This window comes from Cottoperca gobio, chromosome 11 (genome assembly GCF_900634415.1).
Source record: "Cottoperca gobio chromosome 11, fCotGob3.1, whole genome shotgun sequence".
Taxonomy (NCBI): Eukaryota; Metazoa; Chordata; class Actinopteri; order Perciformes; family Bovichtidae; genus Cottoperca; species Cottoperca gobio.
Window position 1 is genome coordinate 10584798 of NC_041365.1, and position 18712 is coordinate 10603509.

Sequence of the window (18712 nt, forward strand, 5' to 3'; positions counted from 1 at the left end):
ACGGGTCGGGGTCACAGCTCTTATATTAACAGGTCTCATCTTTTATGATCATATTTTCTTATGGACTTTTATGATGCAACAAGATAAATTGTTATGCCTTTAAAATGTTTAAAGGACTAAACTTAATGGAAATACCTCCAAAGATATTTCTTTCTTTCTCAATTATATATACCTTCATGGTTGTGAAGTCTGCGTGTTTAATCCCGGGTCTTTATATAAAAGTGTCGGGTCTGGATTTGACCTGCAGATAATTGCGTGTAACGGGTCGGTTCACTGTACTGAGCTGTGCGGTCAGTTGCAGGTCTGCGGGACTCTTATTCTTGTCTTAACTAATATTGTGTTCAAAATCAACTCATGACAAATAACTTTTGCCTCTAATGCAAAAGCCCCACATTTCTTGATATGTCAACATAGAACATACTGTATGTGGCCCGTCTGGTCAGTTTTGTTCATTTGTTTTAATCTCTGATTTATATGCATGTCTGTGTCTGCTTGTTTGAACTGTCACTCAACCTCTCCCGCCAAATTTAATTTCTACATGCCTGTCTTCTCTTTGTTTTTATGTTTGTGTTGTGTGTGTGTGTGTGTGTGTGTGTTTGCGTTTGCATTTTGGCATGTAGTTCTGATTTTGACCCCTTGGTTGTAAATATCTCTGATGAAATGACCAAAACTGCAGCGTGGAAAGCCGTGAACTCGAGCGCAGAGTCATGTGTCCAACCAGTGAAGCGTAGTGAAAGGTAGCTATGCCATCTCCTGGAGTTTTCCAGAGACCCCCTCCCAACTGTCCCAACTCCCACTCCCAATAACTGTGATATGATAATATAATGTTGCCAAAAAACAATGTTGTCTGTTGGGGACTATTGAGTTTTATGACCCAGATTATGTTACTGTAAGATACTGTAGTGAAATAAACTGAAGCTTATTGCTGCCTGGAAGGTCGGACATCGGTTCAATATTTAAAGCAGGATAGAAAAATCCATCAAAGTACTTGAGTCTAAATCTGAATAAGGGGGTTTCTTCTTGTTAGTTTGAGTGATGTTGACAGGAATACTTTTATTCTTCCATCCATTCAAATCCATAAAACATTTGAACACAAGTTAACAAACTTAATGTAGAATTGTCTCACCTATGAGCTGCACACAGTCCATCAACGAGGAGTACTGTAGGTGGTAAAGTTTTGTTCTAAGAACACTGGTAATTGAACACTATCACTCATCTACCTGACAAAATGTCACATTTGCAGTTTTCCACCCTCAGCACCAGCATAAATTGTCAAAAGCGCTCATCTCGTCTTTGTCTTCTTCATCTCTGTATAACAGCCAGGAGAAGATGGCCTGCGTTAAAGTCGACATCAGCCCAGATACGCCAGGAGGTTCCAGTTCCGAGACCTTCCTGTGACAAATGAACGCCCTCCTCCCCTCTTGATACCTTCTCCCACACAACACTTCACCCCGCTGACGAGCACCATCTTAGTGGCAAAGGGGGCATAGAACTGGAGCAGCACAACCTGCCTGCAGTGCTCCCTTTTTCGGGCAGCAGACGAGCTCCCCCAGGGCTGCGAGTCCTCCTCCACTCAAGTCTTGAAGTGTGCAGCGCATGTACAAATGGCTGCCATATAATGCACTGTAGAGAGCACATCTCAGAGGAATGCTACTGCCCACCGACGCTCACTGTCTAGGAAGTGTCTCCATCTAGCAATTTGTCACACATTGAAACCACAGATGCCAAAGGAATGGGCCTCACTGGTGAGGATCTTGGACTGTGTGAAATTAATTTGACTTTTAACCCACTCTACATTTTCATTTTAATGTTACTGTTGTTTTAGCTGATCACAGTACTGTTCATTTTGGGTTCATACACCATGTGTTGCCCTGCACTGTTTGTTTCCATGTATTTTAGGTCGGATTAAGACCCTTCACCGAACTACACCAGCTTCAAAACTCATTTGATTAAAAGCCACGCAGGTACCGTCAGTGTCGGCTAATTTATATTTCATCATTTGTATGGCACAGTAAATGAGACAAACCAAAATAGAAGTACATTCAGATAGATACTACTACTACACCACACTACTACGTACATCTTTGTAGTGTTTTTCATGAATGGTCTCTCCTGTCTGTAGGGGAACACTCAGTATTATTGCTGCTCATAAGTTGGTCCGTTGTTTTCACTGTAAACATCACTGTTCATAGTGTATGTTATCTTATAGAAATATTATTATGTATGTATACTTTGTTCTTTTAATTTGTAACGTTACAGAAAACCTATTTCAGAGGCCATATGAAGTCTGTACTGTTCAGTAAGCACTTTGCCAGTATAGTTTGTTACCTAAAATGGATGTTAATAAAAAAGATGACTCCTCCCACCATATCTATAAATCTGTTGTTAAAACAACTCAGGAATCTTGAATGATTTCTGACTGTGGTCACTTGATTGATTTTATCACAAGGCAGTGATAATTAGCTGTCCACTGTATTCCTTTCATCGCTGGTATCACAACTATTTTAATAAATGCTGTAAATCATAAATTAGAGTAAGTTGGTAAATAAAAAAAAGAGAATATTCGTGACCCAGTTAGATGCACCAGTTTTTATACTGTCTGTATTATTGTTGGTAATAGTGTGTGTGCGTGCGTGTGTGTGCGTGCGTGTGGTGTAAAGATAATTTCATATGTTTAGTGTTGCAAATTATTTTATGCAAAAATATTTCTACAGTAAATGTAAAAACTTATATTCTATGAAGTTGTTATTTTGCTACGTGCGGTCCTGTTTTAGCAATAAGTATCCATACCGTGCCGTGTATGGACTCATGAACCTGGTTATTATGCAGGCAAAGAATCATTTTTGAAATTATTTTTGTGTCCGTTTCATCAGTCTGTGTGTAGCTGCAGTGACTATACAGACAATAGCTTACGTGCCTTGTCGAAGCTCTTTATGTGCAAGTCTTTTGCTGATGATTTAAGTGTTCAGAACAGATGTACAGGTATACACGTGATGGCACAAAAAATGCCAAAGACGGACCATCATTACTTTGCAAGAGTGAACTAGTACATGGCTCATTTGCTGAGGCTTATGTCTGTCATAGTGTTATTCCACGTCTGTGTGAAAGTCTTAGCCTGAGCCGCCGACTCAAACGATGTAACTCAATTTATCTTCCATTTACATGTACTCTTAAAACGGTTTCTGAGTGTTCTACTGTCACAGCTCTAGTACGTGCTCACATTTAGAAGCTCAGTCTTCGATTATTGAGGTGCTGGGGTTTTTTGAATGGTCAGTGAATGACAAATGTATGTCAGATTATTGTACAATCAACATCAAAAATGAAGATGGTGAAAAAATGTTCAAACCATCTAAAAAAATCTTAAATTTAAATCCAGTCACAAGCATTTCATAAGTTATTTCCCTACATGTATGGACCATGTGATCAGTGGAACTTCTACCAATCATGCACATAATTTCATGTTCATTTTGTTGGAAAATAACCTATTTTCACATGACAACAGTTTGAACATGGATGTATTAGCTTAAAGAGGTGGTTCAACAACAAACATATTACACTCCATGATCACTTAGTAAAAATGCATTCTCATGTACAGACCATAACATCCTGTTGTTGGCTTGACTGATGACTCTTCTGTCATGGCCGATTGGTGCAAAGCAATAAAAGTGAATACATGGTGATTTTCTTCTGTCTTTATTTTAAAACCACACTGAGCTTTATGGGAGATCTTAAAATGCTCATGCTAGTTTAGTTCTTAGGTGGTGAAGAAGTGATCTCGTCTCAGATGGATCATGGACTTCCATCATAGTTAGCTCCCCAGTATAGAAGTCATGTCTATAATTACTTTCTAGCTTTTTGCAGATCTGTCAGATGTCCGATGAAAGACAGAAATGCTAAAGGTCCGAGATGTTTAGAAACTTTAAGTTTAAAAGTAAAAGATTTCAAGGTTAGTGTATACACATATCGGGCAGAGTCCTTGAATGTCCCATTTGTAACATGTTCATGTTAAAGGCAAAAGGTGGCAGCAGAGATCTGTCTTACACACCACAGCACTGCTGGCTCATTAAGTTACTGTGTAACAATCATTGACACACAGGTGTGTTCACTTATTTGACTAATTAGACTCTGAGGCCTGTGTGGACATGTGCAGATTGTGTTTGATTGACATTTCCTTCGCTGATAGGAATCCTGTTAGTGCAGGAAACATTAACCCTGAGCAGAAGGTCTAATCAGCCAGAGTGAAAACACCTGTGTGGATGTTAAACGTGACCTTACAGACATTAGATTAGTGCACATAATTACTACGCAAACCTTTCAGTCTGGATATGGGGAGGCCTTGCTATTTTCACTTCTTTAAGTATTTATGCAAGAATATATAATAAATATACTGTAAAATTGAACTAAAAATGGTTTATTGTTTATTATACTTGCACCGTTGATTATGTTGTAATTATACTACCCAATTCTTCTGATGCTCTTCTTCTCTTCTTTCTTTTTTTTAGCAGCAAGTGCTTGAACCTAGAGGCAACACTGGCTTCAGCGGCATGCTTCCACAGTAGAGATACAGGATAACTGATCCCATGTAGTCCGTTTAACAAGATTAAATATCTATTTTATAACGCTTCCTGTTCACAATTTAGTCAGTAGTTGTGGTCATGTGTTGCTCTTTGCTTAAGGGAGAATCTGGAGAAACCACATGACTACATTACCATGAATGAAGGTTTAATAAACATGATCATCATTATTGGTACACAACATATTAACAGCAGCAGCCATTTTCACACACTCAAGAGGTGTAAGGTTTGTCCTACATGAACTCTGAATTAGGGCAGTGCTTTATTTAATAGTAGGACATTTTAAACTTTCTCTTGTTCGCTCATTGCCACACAACTTTAAATCCCAACAACGAGCGTCCTGTTTGATTTTCCATTAATATTGGAAGCTCCATTCTTCTACTTAACTCAGTTCTTTCAATTAGTGGTTCATTGTTTCACTTCAGTAAAAATCACACTTCCGTAGCCAACATCGCTCTGAGATACACGTCAACACATACACAATGTGTTAAGACACATTTTATGAACTCTCAGGCCAAGATCTCTCATGTAAATAATCACAGGCTCTACATGACTCGGGACTATTCACTAAGGTTTAGCTCTTGAACTAAGGTGGCCCTTTTAAATTTAAATGTCTTATTTAGATACAACCACCATTACAACAAATCATTACAATTCAAACAAAACTATTTCAACGAATGTTGCAGCTTCCCACAAAGGAAAATAAAGAGATGCAAGTTGTCAAACACGATGCTGCAGTGCTGTAATTGTTTTCCTTTATACATGTGCCTGCTGTCCCCGTTTCATAAATTACAGAAACAATGCATTGCCACATACTATTATTCATCTGACTATGTTTACAAGGCGTCACTAGCAATCCTTGTAAACAGCAGTTAAATTAATGTTCGTATCATATAACAGCTCAAAAGGTTTGTCTTTGTGCAGACAAACAAACAAAAAAACTTCCATAAGAGGTGATCATTTTTCTCTTTCCGTGTTAAATCAGTCATATGTATTTTGGCTCAAAGTCTTAGATATGTAGTAAAGTACACTATTGGAAAACTATAACACTGTACTGCAACAGAAACCGTTTCCCTAAGCAGGTAGGATACTCGTCCTCCTTTTAAAGAAAGAGTGTGCCCTTGTGGAGAACTGTGGCGGCTCGTGGTTCAGTTAGCAGCGTTTGGCGGTCCCTCTGGGATGAGTGACATGAAGAAGGTTATGATGAACGACCACGTGGAGGAGAGGAAGCCCGTGTGGGGGGCGCTGTTAGGCTCTTCTGCTCCTTCCTCGCCACTTTCGCCATCATCGTCCGAGGTGTCGTCTATCACTCCTTCCTATACAGGATTACGTTATAAGAAGACAACCAGGTGAGATACAGTTTCACACTAACATTTAGTGCACTAGATTAGACATATTTGACGGTGAAATTAGTAATCTTGAACAGTAGCTCCCTAATGCAAAGTTACTCTTAATGTCTGACCAATTTAGATTTCATAATTCAGAGTCCTTTTTGTTCCCTGATGACGTTACCATGTAACCTAAAATCAGGGATAAGGGTAATAAATCACATTTACTTTCAAAACTGTAGCACGTTTTTTGTGTAATTGACAGGGGTCAAACTCAGGGCGGGTCCTAGCACTTAGGGGACAGTTAAAAAAATGCACAACAACGCAATCAATTTAAGAATTACGTCTTTATGGTATCATTAATGTATCCCGGCATAGTAAATACAAAGCTGCATCTATATCGTAATTAATCACTGATTTAACGCACCACCCAGCCAGCACGCGAAGTGACCCAAATCAAACACACTTATGATTTCGTGTCATCAACATGTGCACGCTGTGTCTAACATGCTCATGGTGGATACTCCAGCGGAGTTTATATTGTTGTTACAGTTGTCTGTCTTGGTTATGTTTCATATTTGTTTCTAATGATTCTATAAGAAGTGTCTATATCCTTTATGTGGCTTCATGATGCTTCTTGTTGCACACACTTCTTGTTTCTTTATTTCCCCCTTTTTTTTTTTTTAAATAATGAAGGCAGTCACCTTAAATCAGAGTGCATTTTAACTGACCTACTTTTACTTGAATAATAGTTTTAAAGTAACAATATTTGTAATTACTTCCATCCTGCCTAAAATGTCACTACAGCGGAATATATCAATTACTTTCATTATTTATATAAATAATCTGTTCATTCATATATCAATTAATTGTTTAGGTTATAACATTTTAGAAAATAGTGTAAAATATCCCATCACCATTCCCAATATTTATGGTGGCATCTTTAAATGACCTTTTTTTGGTCAGACAATCTAAAACACAAAGATATTACATTTACAATGATATAATCCTAACTCCATTAAAATAGTTGGTGATATTCCAGCACTGCTTTAACTCAAGGCATCGACATTTGTAACCAAGGTGGGGAGGCCTTTTCTTGTTTCCATGTATTAGAATTAGAAACATTCTGTAAAAAAAAAACCCTGTAAATATCTGGACTTGAGTGAACGACGTGGACTGAAGACACAATCTAAGTTACAGATAAAAATCCCATCAGCACTGGGTAACTGTCTTGGTAAAGCTGAGGTGGATGAGAGGCAGCTACCATTTCCTGAAAGTCGTGGTTTTGTTGCTCTCCCTCCATATCGTCCTGATTTCTCTCTCCAGGAAGCAGAAGTTCATTCTCCAAGTTAAAGGGAAACCAGCCGGCCTGATGCCTGCACACGGAAACACCTGACGTTACAAACGTTTCACATCCTGCCAATAACACTAAATAGCATTATACATCCATTACTATTTATACTTATGAGTAACACGTGAATTGTTTAGGCTGTAGTGTGTGAAAATGAAAACAAACCTATCATTATGGGAGATAGATAGAATGAAAGCCCAAACTGCCAAATCAATATACAGCATCTTAACTAAGGAGCACTCACAGATACAGCACCAGCATGGCCATCATCACCATGACAAAGCGGCTGAAGGAGGAATAGAAGTAGACTATACTGAGGAGGATCGCAGCACGTGAAAATGTGTACACCCAGTCGAGCCAATCCCGGTTCAGCTCCTCCTCGTTCATGATCTCCCCCCCCTGGGCGTTCATCTGGACTTCCGGGTTGCCACGGCGATCCGCCTGAGGACGCTGGCTCAGAGGGTCGGGCGGGTTAGAGTGAGTCGAGGGCTGTTCTGGCCTGAGGTGTTGAGAGGAGGCAGCCAGTAACTGACTGGAGGGAGAGACGGGAGAAGAGTTGGTTTGTAACACTTTAATGTTTGCCTGGATAGAGGCTCAGTAAACATTCAGAAACATGAAGGGACTTACTAATGCATGTAGTATTGCCGGGCGTACAACTGCTGCCACCACATTAGTGTCATGGGGTTGTAATAAGCAGGCATGTTTGTGGGAGGGGTTGACTGTGGTGAGTATTGATTCCAGCTGGAAATAAGAGACATTGCATTACAAACACATGAACCACAATTGTCAAAAGGCTGCGATGAACAGATCTAATACAATCTAACTTTGGACTGTCAAATAAACTAATCATTCTAACCCAATAGCAGCTCTGTGCTGCTTTAGCCCTTTTTCAGGGTTCCTACAGCTTAAGGCAAGTTAAATTTTAGATTTTAGATGCCACTGAATACAATTTAAAAACTAATTTTACACGCAATGTTTCCACTATCAGGATCCAGACAGACAGACAGACAGAGAGAGAGACAGACAGACAGACAGACAGAGAGAGAGACAGACAGACAGACAGACAGAGAGACAGACAGAGAGACAGACAGACAGAGAGAGAGACAGACAGACAGACAGAGAGAGAGACAGACAGACAGACAGACAGACAGACAGACAGACAGACAGAGAGAGAGACAGACAGACAGACAGAGAGAGAGACAGACAGACAGAGAGAGAGACAGACAGACAGACAGAGAGAGAGAGAGACAGACAGACAGAGAGAGGAGAGAGACAGACAGACAGACAGAGAGAGAGATTGAAAGACTGATTTAGGACATTTTAATGCCAATTAAGGCCTTTTCTTTTGTTTTTAGATTAATGAATTCAAAGGCTTTTAAGACATCTCGTCTTTTATGTTAATGTACCTTGTTGCTTCTTACAGGCCTAACAAGACTTTTCTTAACGATAGCAGCAATGCTTGTGGTGATATTTGGCATCTAAATTATCTATAGGTCCTGATCTTACCCTTAACAAAGGTTGATTTTTGTGTTTGAAAAATCCTTTTTATAGTGCGTCAGATTAGTAAATTACAATCTATCTTTGCACTGCAGCAGTTAACAAAGTTTCACCAGTTCAAAAGCTTACCTGTCCATAAATTGTGGATACATCTGGTGATAAGGGAAGGGTCCTGTTCGCTGTCTGAGTCCATCGCTGCTCTCTCCTGTAGATGACTGGCTTTGATGAGCAGTGGAAGGACTGGTAGAGTTTTGAAGGGGCTGTAAACCAGAAAAATAAGTTTAACATTTATGGTTCATCTTAAAAGGCAAGTGGCGTTTGTTTAAATCCTCAAGAGATGTAGATTACAGCAGTGAGTTGGATGATTAAAGGAAATGTACTGATGATGAAATGAATGGAAAGGTGTGAGGAGCGCGTGGCTGACCCACCGTGGGACCGGCAGAGCTCTCCTGAGGCTTGTTACTGCGGCTGCGGGGGAACTTCGGGGAGCTGGGAGGGGTTCGGGAGGCGCACACCAGATGGAGCATATGGTACTCATCCTGCTGTAGAAGCACAGCTCATTATTAAACAGTTTGCAAATATTGCATCTTCAAGGGGGAAACAATATCAACGTTTGAACTTTATGGGTGAACAATGAAAAAAATCTGCTTTAAATAACCAAGAGTTGTATTCATATCGTCTGCGTAATATTGGTCAATGCTAGACTGAAAGGTATGACAACATGTCCGATTGATTTTCTCAATGTAGCACCAGCAAATTACAGGACAAGCTGAGATGCATACATTCAACCTGAGACAATACATAAAGAATATTGCTGTCATACCATCCATAACACCGGATAGTGGATAGCATGTTTGCATCTGTTAACCCTTGTGCCTCACTTTAAACTGCCGTAAAACATTATTTATGAATATTTTATACTTTCAATGAGTTAAAGCTTTTAACCAACTTCAGTCCTGATCATAACCATCAAATATGTATTGAAGAATTTTAAACCTTATTAAATGCCCGTTTGTTTTCACAATGCAATTGGAATGTCCATGATTAGCAACAACATTGATTTTGCTGCATTTAAATGTCCATTATGGTTTGTTTTTATTACTCCTATGACCCTTCAGAGTTTATAACCTTCTAATTATTATTACTCCTCAAAGTTATACCTTTTAATAGCCCCATTACCTTCTTCTGCTCTAGAAATGAAGCTAAAAATATCACTTTGAACAACAAAGCCATATGATCATGTCATCACATACACTTGCATGTAGACACACAAGTACAGCTCAACGAAGCTGCACTCAAAAACAATACGCAGTTGGTGACAGCAGAGAATCAGGCAGCTGTTAGTTTTATAATTATTAAACTAGAATCACTCTAATACACATGTAATCCATCACAGAGAGAACCTACCTTTCTGAGCACATCTTTTAAGGTAAAGTGATTCAAAAGCAGCTTCCCAGAATACACCAGCCTCTGGTCTTTGGAGCTCTAGAAATTCAGAACAATAAGCATAATGAGGTCACACGAGATAATCGTATTACAGATTAGAATACAGTTCATTTTATTTTGCTCTTCTTAAACAATTCTAGTTAACAATCGACAACGACAAGCAGGAAAACAGCAAACTCTGAGATGTAGACCACGACATCAAATGCATAATGAGGATGAGATTATAGTAACCTTAATTGGAATAAGTGGTTTTAACAGTGGATTAACCTGCAGTGTAGGTCAGAGGGTGTCCTCTGAAAGCCTACGTTCACTGTACAGAACGACCACTCAGGAATTTAAATTGTCTATTTAAAATCCTGGCCAACTAAGTTGCAACAGAGAACCCTTTATTCCGGGATCATGTTGCGTCATTGTTAAATATGTCACAGTTAATGTTCGCTAAATCACACTAACAAAAGTGAAGCCCTTACAGAGATCGCTCCACAACTTTACAAGGGAGAAATGTGTCCCTGGTGTGTTTACAATGACGGCATCAGAACAAGAGAGAAAAGGGAGCAAAGCACAATAAAGCAGGAAACGCCTTCCTTTCATTGTGAAGTCAAATCTACAGACTCCAAGGCTCGTTCATCTACTCCGACTCTGGAAACCTGACTTCTTTCAATTCAGAGAATAGATCAAGGTTAATGTTCTGTGTCACTTTGATGATGATTCAACAATCATTTGAATAAAATTGTAGGTACTGGACTCAAATAGAGTTATAACTACATTATCAGCCAAATCACTGGATAAAATCAAATAAAAATTAAAGCAAAATAAATACCAAGACAAACAATAAAGAAGATTTTAGTTGAGATAAAGTGACCAGTGCACTGTTGGTTACGTTAGAGCAGCATATATAGAGGTTTGTGCACTAATGCAATATGTGCAACAATGTTTGATCTCATCTTACACAACTCACTTCTTGGGGTCAAATTCTACAAACATCATTCACACCATCACACGCAGGGACCCAGCTGACTCTGCATACCAAGTAACAGAAGTTAACAATTCGTGGAACGTATTATTATTTTTTTACATGTTTATGTCACCCGTTCCCTCTTGACACGCAATGAAAAATAAAACGGCACACAGAAAGTGACTCTTTCTTGTGATTCCACAAAAGGTGATCAGCTGACTTTGATGTCACCGGAAAGTAGGATGGACCAGAGAAGCACAAAATAGGCATTGGGATTAATACATTGTAACATGTTCTCATCTCAGCAGCAATAAGCGGATTGGATCAAAAGTACTCACTGGTTTGCTTGGGTATACATCTGACAAGTGTGCTTTGAGTTTCTCCACAGTCCAGTTCTGGTAACAGTTTATAGTTTGGTCAGTGTACTTCTGGTTGGGTGCCTTGATGACAAGGACAACAGGACTGTCTACAACACCTTGATCCATGACTCAAAACCATTTGTCTCCAGTTGGAAACAAAAACAAATGCATCTGGACACTGGCTACAGTCCTCCGAATAGGTTTCTAGGGTGTTGTATCTAACATCGGAAGGAAGCTTTAATGTTATTATAAAGACTGATGTTGCTAATCTGCAGCTCCAAGCTGTTTCCTGCAAATTGGTAGAGACGGCACACAGCTGGAACCTGAGGAGAGAAAGAAAAACACGAGGTTAGCGTGATGCCAATAACATAAATGTAAGACATATTACATGCGAGTAATGTGTGCTACTGTCAGGCAAGCAGGAATTTGGCATTGCATATAACGTTACAACAATATTTGACAAAAGAATTAACCGCTACTGTTTTAAATGCGGTAAATACTCAGACATACATTTAACAAGACTTTTACACTGTTATAAAGAGCTCGTACATGTGGATAGAGACGTAACGGTATGTATGGGATAAAATAACAATGCCAACAGCTAGCCCTGGATAGGAGTATTTAACAACCGGCTAAGCTAACGTTAGCCCCAGTATGTTTTCTGCTACTAATGTCAGTCAACTAGACAGAAAAAGTTGTTAGCTAGCATACGTAGCTTGCCAAATTAAAACGATCTTGTTTTAAAAAGATTTTCGTCTCAACAGAGGAGTGACATATTGTTTGCCTACCTTGTTTGCCCCCAGTGACCGAAACATACAGCCCTGGACTAAACCTGCTGGCTTCAGTTCTTCTTCGTTGGATTTCAGGATGTTGTCGGCATTCAATGTTTAGGGTACATTACCGCCACCCACTGGTGGACGTGTGAGTTACAACAGAGACATGATGAAATCCAGTGTGGGCCATAATCGGTGCATACTACTATAGTGAATGAGTTTAATCTTTAACATAATGTAAAAGAAAGTGCTATTCTGTTAGGGGCTAACCCAAAAAACAAAACACATGTTGATAAAGTAAAATACCTTTAATAGATATAATGAAATATTGGATGGTAAGGCCAACAAATATGATCATGAAATCCTATGACATTTTATAATTTCTCTTTTTCTAGTACATATTTTTACATACAAAACTAGATATAGCCTACATCAGTCTATTGAGTCAAGCCACTCTCAGCATTACGTCCATGAAAATTGGTGTATGTTTTGCAGTGGAAGATGACTATTCAGAATTTAAATGATTATAATTGTTGAACAGGCAAAGTATACAATATATACTGTAAGGTACTTATTTGAAATAGTGGTTCGGCCAATGATTTAGAGATTTTGAATGAAAATGTTGTGGGCAAAGATTTTCTTAATTCTGATTCTAATAATTCAACACAAGGCTCCAGACTAATTAATATATGAATTAACTAAATAAAGATTGAATCGCTGACGGTTTGAATGAGTGATTGATTTGTGCTGGAATGTGCCGTGTTGGGTTTAGGTCTATTGCAGTTCAAGTGATTTAATTTGACTGCCATCTGGTGGTAGCAAAGCGTAACACCCTGCCTCACTCGTGTTCCATGTCTGATTATATAAAACACACAAAACATTTGGTGTCCTTGGGCAGATGTATCGATTTTTCTGTTGTTGCTTTTTTTTTGCCTATTTCCAAAAAAATAGTCATTTTTTATTAGCATAGCATGAGTATGGTGAATGTACGGCCACATTAAATGCACAATCTTCTATGTTTCATCAAAATGTATTGTACAGATGCGTTTTATAAAGAGATGCACGAAAATATCATGGGTTAAGATTTTATTATAGTAATTGTGTTTGATACATAACCCACACGCAGATTGAAATGAAGAAAACATGAAATAAGTTTGCCTGTTATGACCTTCAATGAAAAACTGAGATGAAATATGTTCAACTGAAAATTGGTTAACCTACTTTCACTTAATTCATAACACTCAAGAGGCCTTGCAGGTCATTGTACCGAATAAATCTTCCGGAGTAATATTTCCTGAGTAGACAAGAACATGGCATTATTCATCCTATGTCTTTGTGTGTGTGTGTGTGTGTATGTGTGTGTGTGTGTGTGTGTGTGTGTGTGTGTGTGTGTGTGTGTGTGTGTGTGTGTGTGTGTCTGTGTCTGTGTGTGTGTGTGTGTGTGTGTGTTACATCACAGCATATCTCTGGGAAACAAGAGTGTAATTGTTTTGAAATCAATCACAACAATTCCAAACCACAGCAAATTGCACCAATGAATCCACAATATGAATTTCCCTAGCTGGTCTGAGGCTCGGTTTTATATAATTTGACCTATTTGATCAATAGACCACTTCCTGGCCCAGATTTCCTCCCCATGCTCTCGTTTCCTCACACAATACAAACATGTGCAGGTGAGGTTAATTGGAAAATTCACAGCCATCTGTATATGTGTCTCTCGTCCAGTGTGCGCTGTGATCGGTTCAGCCCTCATCTTTTGCTCCTAAATGCTCTTCCTTATAAGGGCATACCTTTTTTCCAACGTCTTTTAGCATTTCTTTGATCTTTGATGTGCATTCTCTTAAAACTCACTGCAAATAAACACAGTGAATGGTATCCTACTATATGGTTGTTTTCTCATTCTTCATGAGCTACACAACCATACAAAGACTTCCTGCAATTAAAGAAAAACTCCAGGAGAGTAAAGCAATTTCCTTGTGATGTCCAAGATGTTTATTTCACCATGTTAACACCTCCGGCTGATCGCCCTTCCTCTGAGAGTGCAACATGGTAACAAGGTGATGTACAGCAGTGGTACCTCCTTTAATGGCAGTGCTGTAGAGACATCCAATTTCTTTCATTTCCCTGTCCATTACCCTCCTTCACAAAGGACTGTGTTCACACCCTGCTTCAATTTAGCAGCGGGTGATAATGCAATATGGGTCACTTCCGTATTTTTGTGTCCTTATATCTGCTTACGAATGAATAGTGTGCTATAGTGTGACAGTTTCCTAAGTGTTTTTGTTGAGTTAACAAAGCATCCAGCATCCACCTTTTGATTTTGGATGATAGATATTCATCACTTTTGTCATACTAAACAGAGTGGAGAGTCTTTGCATATTTTCTTGATCCATTGAGCAGAACAATGCTTTCTTCCATTTTTCTCATCCTGTAAAATGTCAGCCTTTTTTCAGAACCCTCAGAGAGCTTCCTGTGACCAGAGTAGGATGCCACTTTATGATGGTTACCCCATTTGTCACTCCATCCTCTGCAGAGATAAAATGCAATATATAAGAAAAATAAGTCAGAGTCACTGGAAAGCTTCTGAGCAGGAGGTTAAAATTGAGGGTGCCATTTATGTTTGACTGCATTAGGCTTCAAAAGGAAAAGAGGAGATATATATTTCCCTTTCAAAATAAAGCTGAATTTTGAGCATGCAAGACATGCAAGCTTTTCACAATTACACAAGCAGGCTGGGCAAAATTGAATAACAGGAAATAAACAGAAAATATGAAAATAAAGAGCCTTTTACAGCTGGTGAAGCACTTACGAGGCGTACAAGTGTCAATAAATAGTATAATAATCTTTTCTTTGTGCAATACAAGGAATTAGTCTTATAAAATAAAATACATTGTAACATTTTTTCCTTTTACATTTCAATAATCAAAGCAAGTAAAAAGTTATTTATTCAACAGGGCTGTAGGTTGTCTTGTGGGTTGTCCTTCCCTTGTGCCTCCTGATGAGTTTCCACATTAGTGAGTCATGAGTGTGACAAGGTCACTGACTGGAGGAGGTTTGAATTAAGCAGCAACAACAATCAGTTTTTCTTCTTCTTTTTTCCCAAGTTGTTTTCCAAGTATTTCTTTATTTTTATTGGACTGCTGGACTGATTGGTTAGTTGTTCTGCTCATTCTGTCTGCCTCTTTTTTTTTATTGTTTGTTTTTGTCTTTAAGTAAATGGGAGCTCTTTCATAAAAGCCTGTGACTTCTTGACCTCTCCTGTCACATTTCAATTTTTTTAACTTAAAACTTGTTTTTTGTTTGTTTTGTTTCTTAGGTCAGAGTACAATTAGATTTGATTCGTGTTAAATTCACTCATTCCATCCATCCATTGATTCCGACCTGCGGCCCTTCACTGCATGTCGCCCCCTCTCTCGCCCCTTTCCTATTCTCGGCTATATGGACGGTAAATTACAATAAGACACATGGAAGTGATTAAAACTTCAACCTGATTAAAATGAGGTCCTCTTTTTGCCAATTGTTTTAAAGCCTTTCCACTTTCTACACTTCAGGTAGCCTATTCTACCTCACTATGATACCAGCGCAGTCAGCTCATGTCATACAATATTTAGTAAGGTTTCCTTACGCATAAGCATTGGTTAAAGTTTCTACCTTCAATGCAAAGTCAAATATCTCAGTCATCCTTTGACAGATGATGTACTGTATGACAGAGATCTATATTGACTGTTTCGTAAATGATACGCTCAGGGTAACTAGCTTGTTCGTCACTTTTGACCAATGTCTGTCTGTTCAGGGCTCCCTGTATACAGCTCACCTCTGCGTAGGTATTAAAAAAGCTGCACACAGAGAGCTTTGATGTCATTATAGAAGGATGCTACCGTATGTGCCAAGATGTCTAGTGCTAGTCATCGAAGCTTAAATGTATTTGTACATTTTGTGAATGGGTGGCATTACGATAAATCCTTTGAGGACATCTGGAATGTTTTTTTTCAAATGTCGTAGCTTTATTGTTGTCTTGACATTTGTCCTTTTGAAATATCATTTGTCACTACAAATAAAAGGAAGCAGTTGGTCAATGCTGTCAGTTTGTGTTTCCATTTGTATTGTACTGAATAGATTCTGCCCCCTCAGTCGATGTAATTGATGATGGTTGTCTGCAATTAGTGAGTCACTGATGTGGAAAAAGTCTCGAACCGGGGAAAGAAGAGGCCTGAACTTTGGTTTTAACTTGTCAAGTTTGTTCAAACCCTTAATTATGCTATAATGATAAGAAGACCTCCTTTACTATTTGCCATTAACAGAATATCCTGCCCCCTGAATGGCTAATATCCTTTTACATTGTCTTAACATGTATTTTGTGTCGCAATAGTGTAAACATACAGCAATGTGATTAACAGCACACTGTCAACATCACAACAATGTAATAAAATGCAATCTAATTCATAATGATGTAAAAGTATCAGTGTAAAAGCACAGCTACTCATGAGGCATACACGCACACCTTTACACAAACCTGTTGCTTACACTGGGGGGCAGTATGCATTCATTTTTACACTAAAGCCAAGAGGCGAGCAGCATTCCTATATTTCCTGCACCTAAACCTCCAATGTGATCAACTCATCCTTTTGCACTTTCAAAGATGCAACAACATTGAAAAGCTGTATACAAAGTGCAGTATTGCTTTCATATACACATGCATGCACACACCCTAACTTAGCATGAGAATGAATGCATTTACTGTATGTCTTGTAACAGCTGGCTTAAACTTGTACACTTTGATCCCCCTTGCAGTTTAAACTCTCAAGCGATGCTATTACGCTGTTATAGGCCATTGATTTGAGATTTAGATTACCCTCAGCAATTCGTCTGCTGTCCAAAGCCGGGAAAACACATTTATTTTGGAGCTGCATATCTGCTTACGCACACACGTCTAGCCAGTTTAAAAGACAGCAGTCCCCATGGAAACAGGTTTCCGATCTGCAGGAGCACCATATAGAGATTTCCTGATAGAGAAGTGGGAGAGGGAGGGAGAAAGAGAGAGAGAGACAATACCCAAAACTTGAGACTTATAACACCCATGCCTAACCATCTATACGCAGACAGTGTAGTATCTGCACATATAGTGAGAGTTCTGCATGTCATGTGTTCTGGTTTCCCCTGGCTGTGTATCGTAAAGTTCCCCTGTTAGTTGTTTGTTTTTGGGGAGTTTTTCCTCGTCCGCTGCAAGTGTTTAAGGACAGAGGGTGTCGTATGCTGTACATATTGTAAAGCCCCCTGACGCACATTTGTGATATTGGGTTATATAAAAATGTGATTGATTGATTAATTATGGTTCACCTGCAAACCTGACACATCTGAGGTATTTTCTGTTAGTGCTCACATCATTAGCCTTACGTTTTCCTAGTGCTTCAGCATGAGCCATCAAACAAGAAGAATGACTCAGCCCTGTCTTATGTCTTAAGTGGTCTCCGCTTGCAGGAAGGAAAAAGTTATGAATTAAGTAAGATAAATTGCATGCTATTTGGCTAAAGAATTCCCTCTCTATTATTTTTCTTATTCCCTAATTTGGAAGGTAAATTGCCCACGAAGACACAGAAATAGAATTCATCTCCTCTATCATCTTGGGTTGTATCGTTAGGTTGCATTAGTTTTATTTCTGGCAAGCTCCTAATGGTCCCATACAAACCATGAATAGTCTACTAAGAAGAAACTGGGCGTGCACCATTCAGGCAGAGGCTCCCGACGCGGGTATATATAGTTCTTTGATTACTGGTTATGCGCAATCAGTGGCTCATTTGTATGTATTTATAGGAAATAAACACATGTGATCTTAAATGGCACTTACTATAGCTGGAAATAGTACTTTTTTTAAACAAACAATTTATTAAAGAACTACAAAGAAAACAAAGATGACTGTCTTTTTATATAATCTAATGCAAAGAGAGGTCATTGAAAGGTTTTCCATCTTAAGCTTACATTAGAACCAAATGAAACAAATGAAACAATATCCTCGAGAGATCCCAGAGTTTGTGTCCCGCTTAAAGTTCAAGACTCGTGGTGACCAAGCTTTTGCTGTCCCGGCTCGCAGGTTATGGAACAGCCTCTCTGGTTCAGCAAACCCTGTTCAATTATATACATTTCATCTCAAGACCTTATTCTCAAGGGCATTTGTTCTTATTCTTTAACACATTTAGCTTGTAACTACTGAGTTTTAATGAAAGTTTTATTTCTTTAGATATTGGCAGAATTGTCAGTGATGTTTAAAAGGATACTTTAAAGGATGTTGACTGGACGGAGATTTCACAGCTCAACCCACTAAAATACAATAGATGTTCTATTCTCACTGATAAGTGGCAACTTTTGTTCAATTACCACCCACTTCAGAACACAATCAACAGGCTAATCATAGAGCAACTAAACTTAAAATAA

General features: G+C 38.8%; 2 protein-coding genes across 2 annotated transcripts in view; one reads left to right on the forward strand and one right to left on the reverse strand.

Annotated features, from left to right (window-relative positions):
• LOC115016103 (sodium bicarbonate cotransporter 3-like) overlaps positions 1-2571 on the forward strand; it is a 39201-nt gene extending 36630 nt beyond the window's left edge. The window contains 1 exon segment of the mRNA XM_029443771.1: positions 1320-2571. The gene's annotated coding sequence lies outside the window, so the exon portion shown is untranslated.
• A 2134-nt stretch (positions 2572-4705) lies between these two features.
• LOC115016127 (homocysteine-responsive endoplasmic reticulum-resident ubiquitin-like domain member 2 protein) lies at positions 4706-12441 on the reverse strand. The gene is made up of 9 exons (XM_029443796.1): positions 12299-12441; positions 11490-11833; positions 10158-10235; positions 9179-9292; positions 8880-9010; positions 7881-7994; positions 7498-7785; positions 7167-7278; positions 4706-5890 (listed from the first exon to the last, which is right to left on the reverse strand). The coding sequence occupies exons 2-9, from the start codon at positions 11634-11636 to the stop codon at positions 5723-5725; spliced, it is 1152 nt and encodes a 383-aa protein (XP_029299656.1). The 5' UTR covers positions 11637-11833; positions 12299-12441; the 3' UTR covers positions 4706-5722.
• Between the last annotated feature and the right edge of the window lie 6271 nt (positions 12442-18712).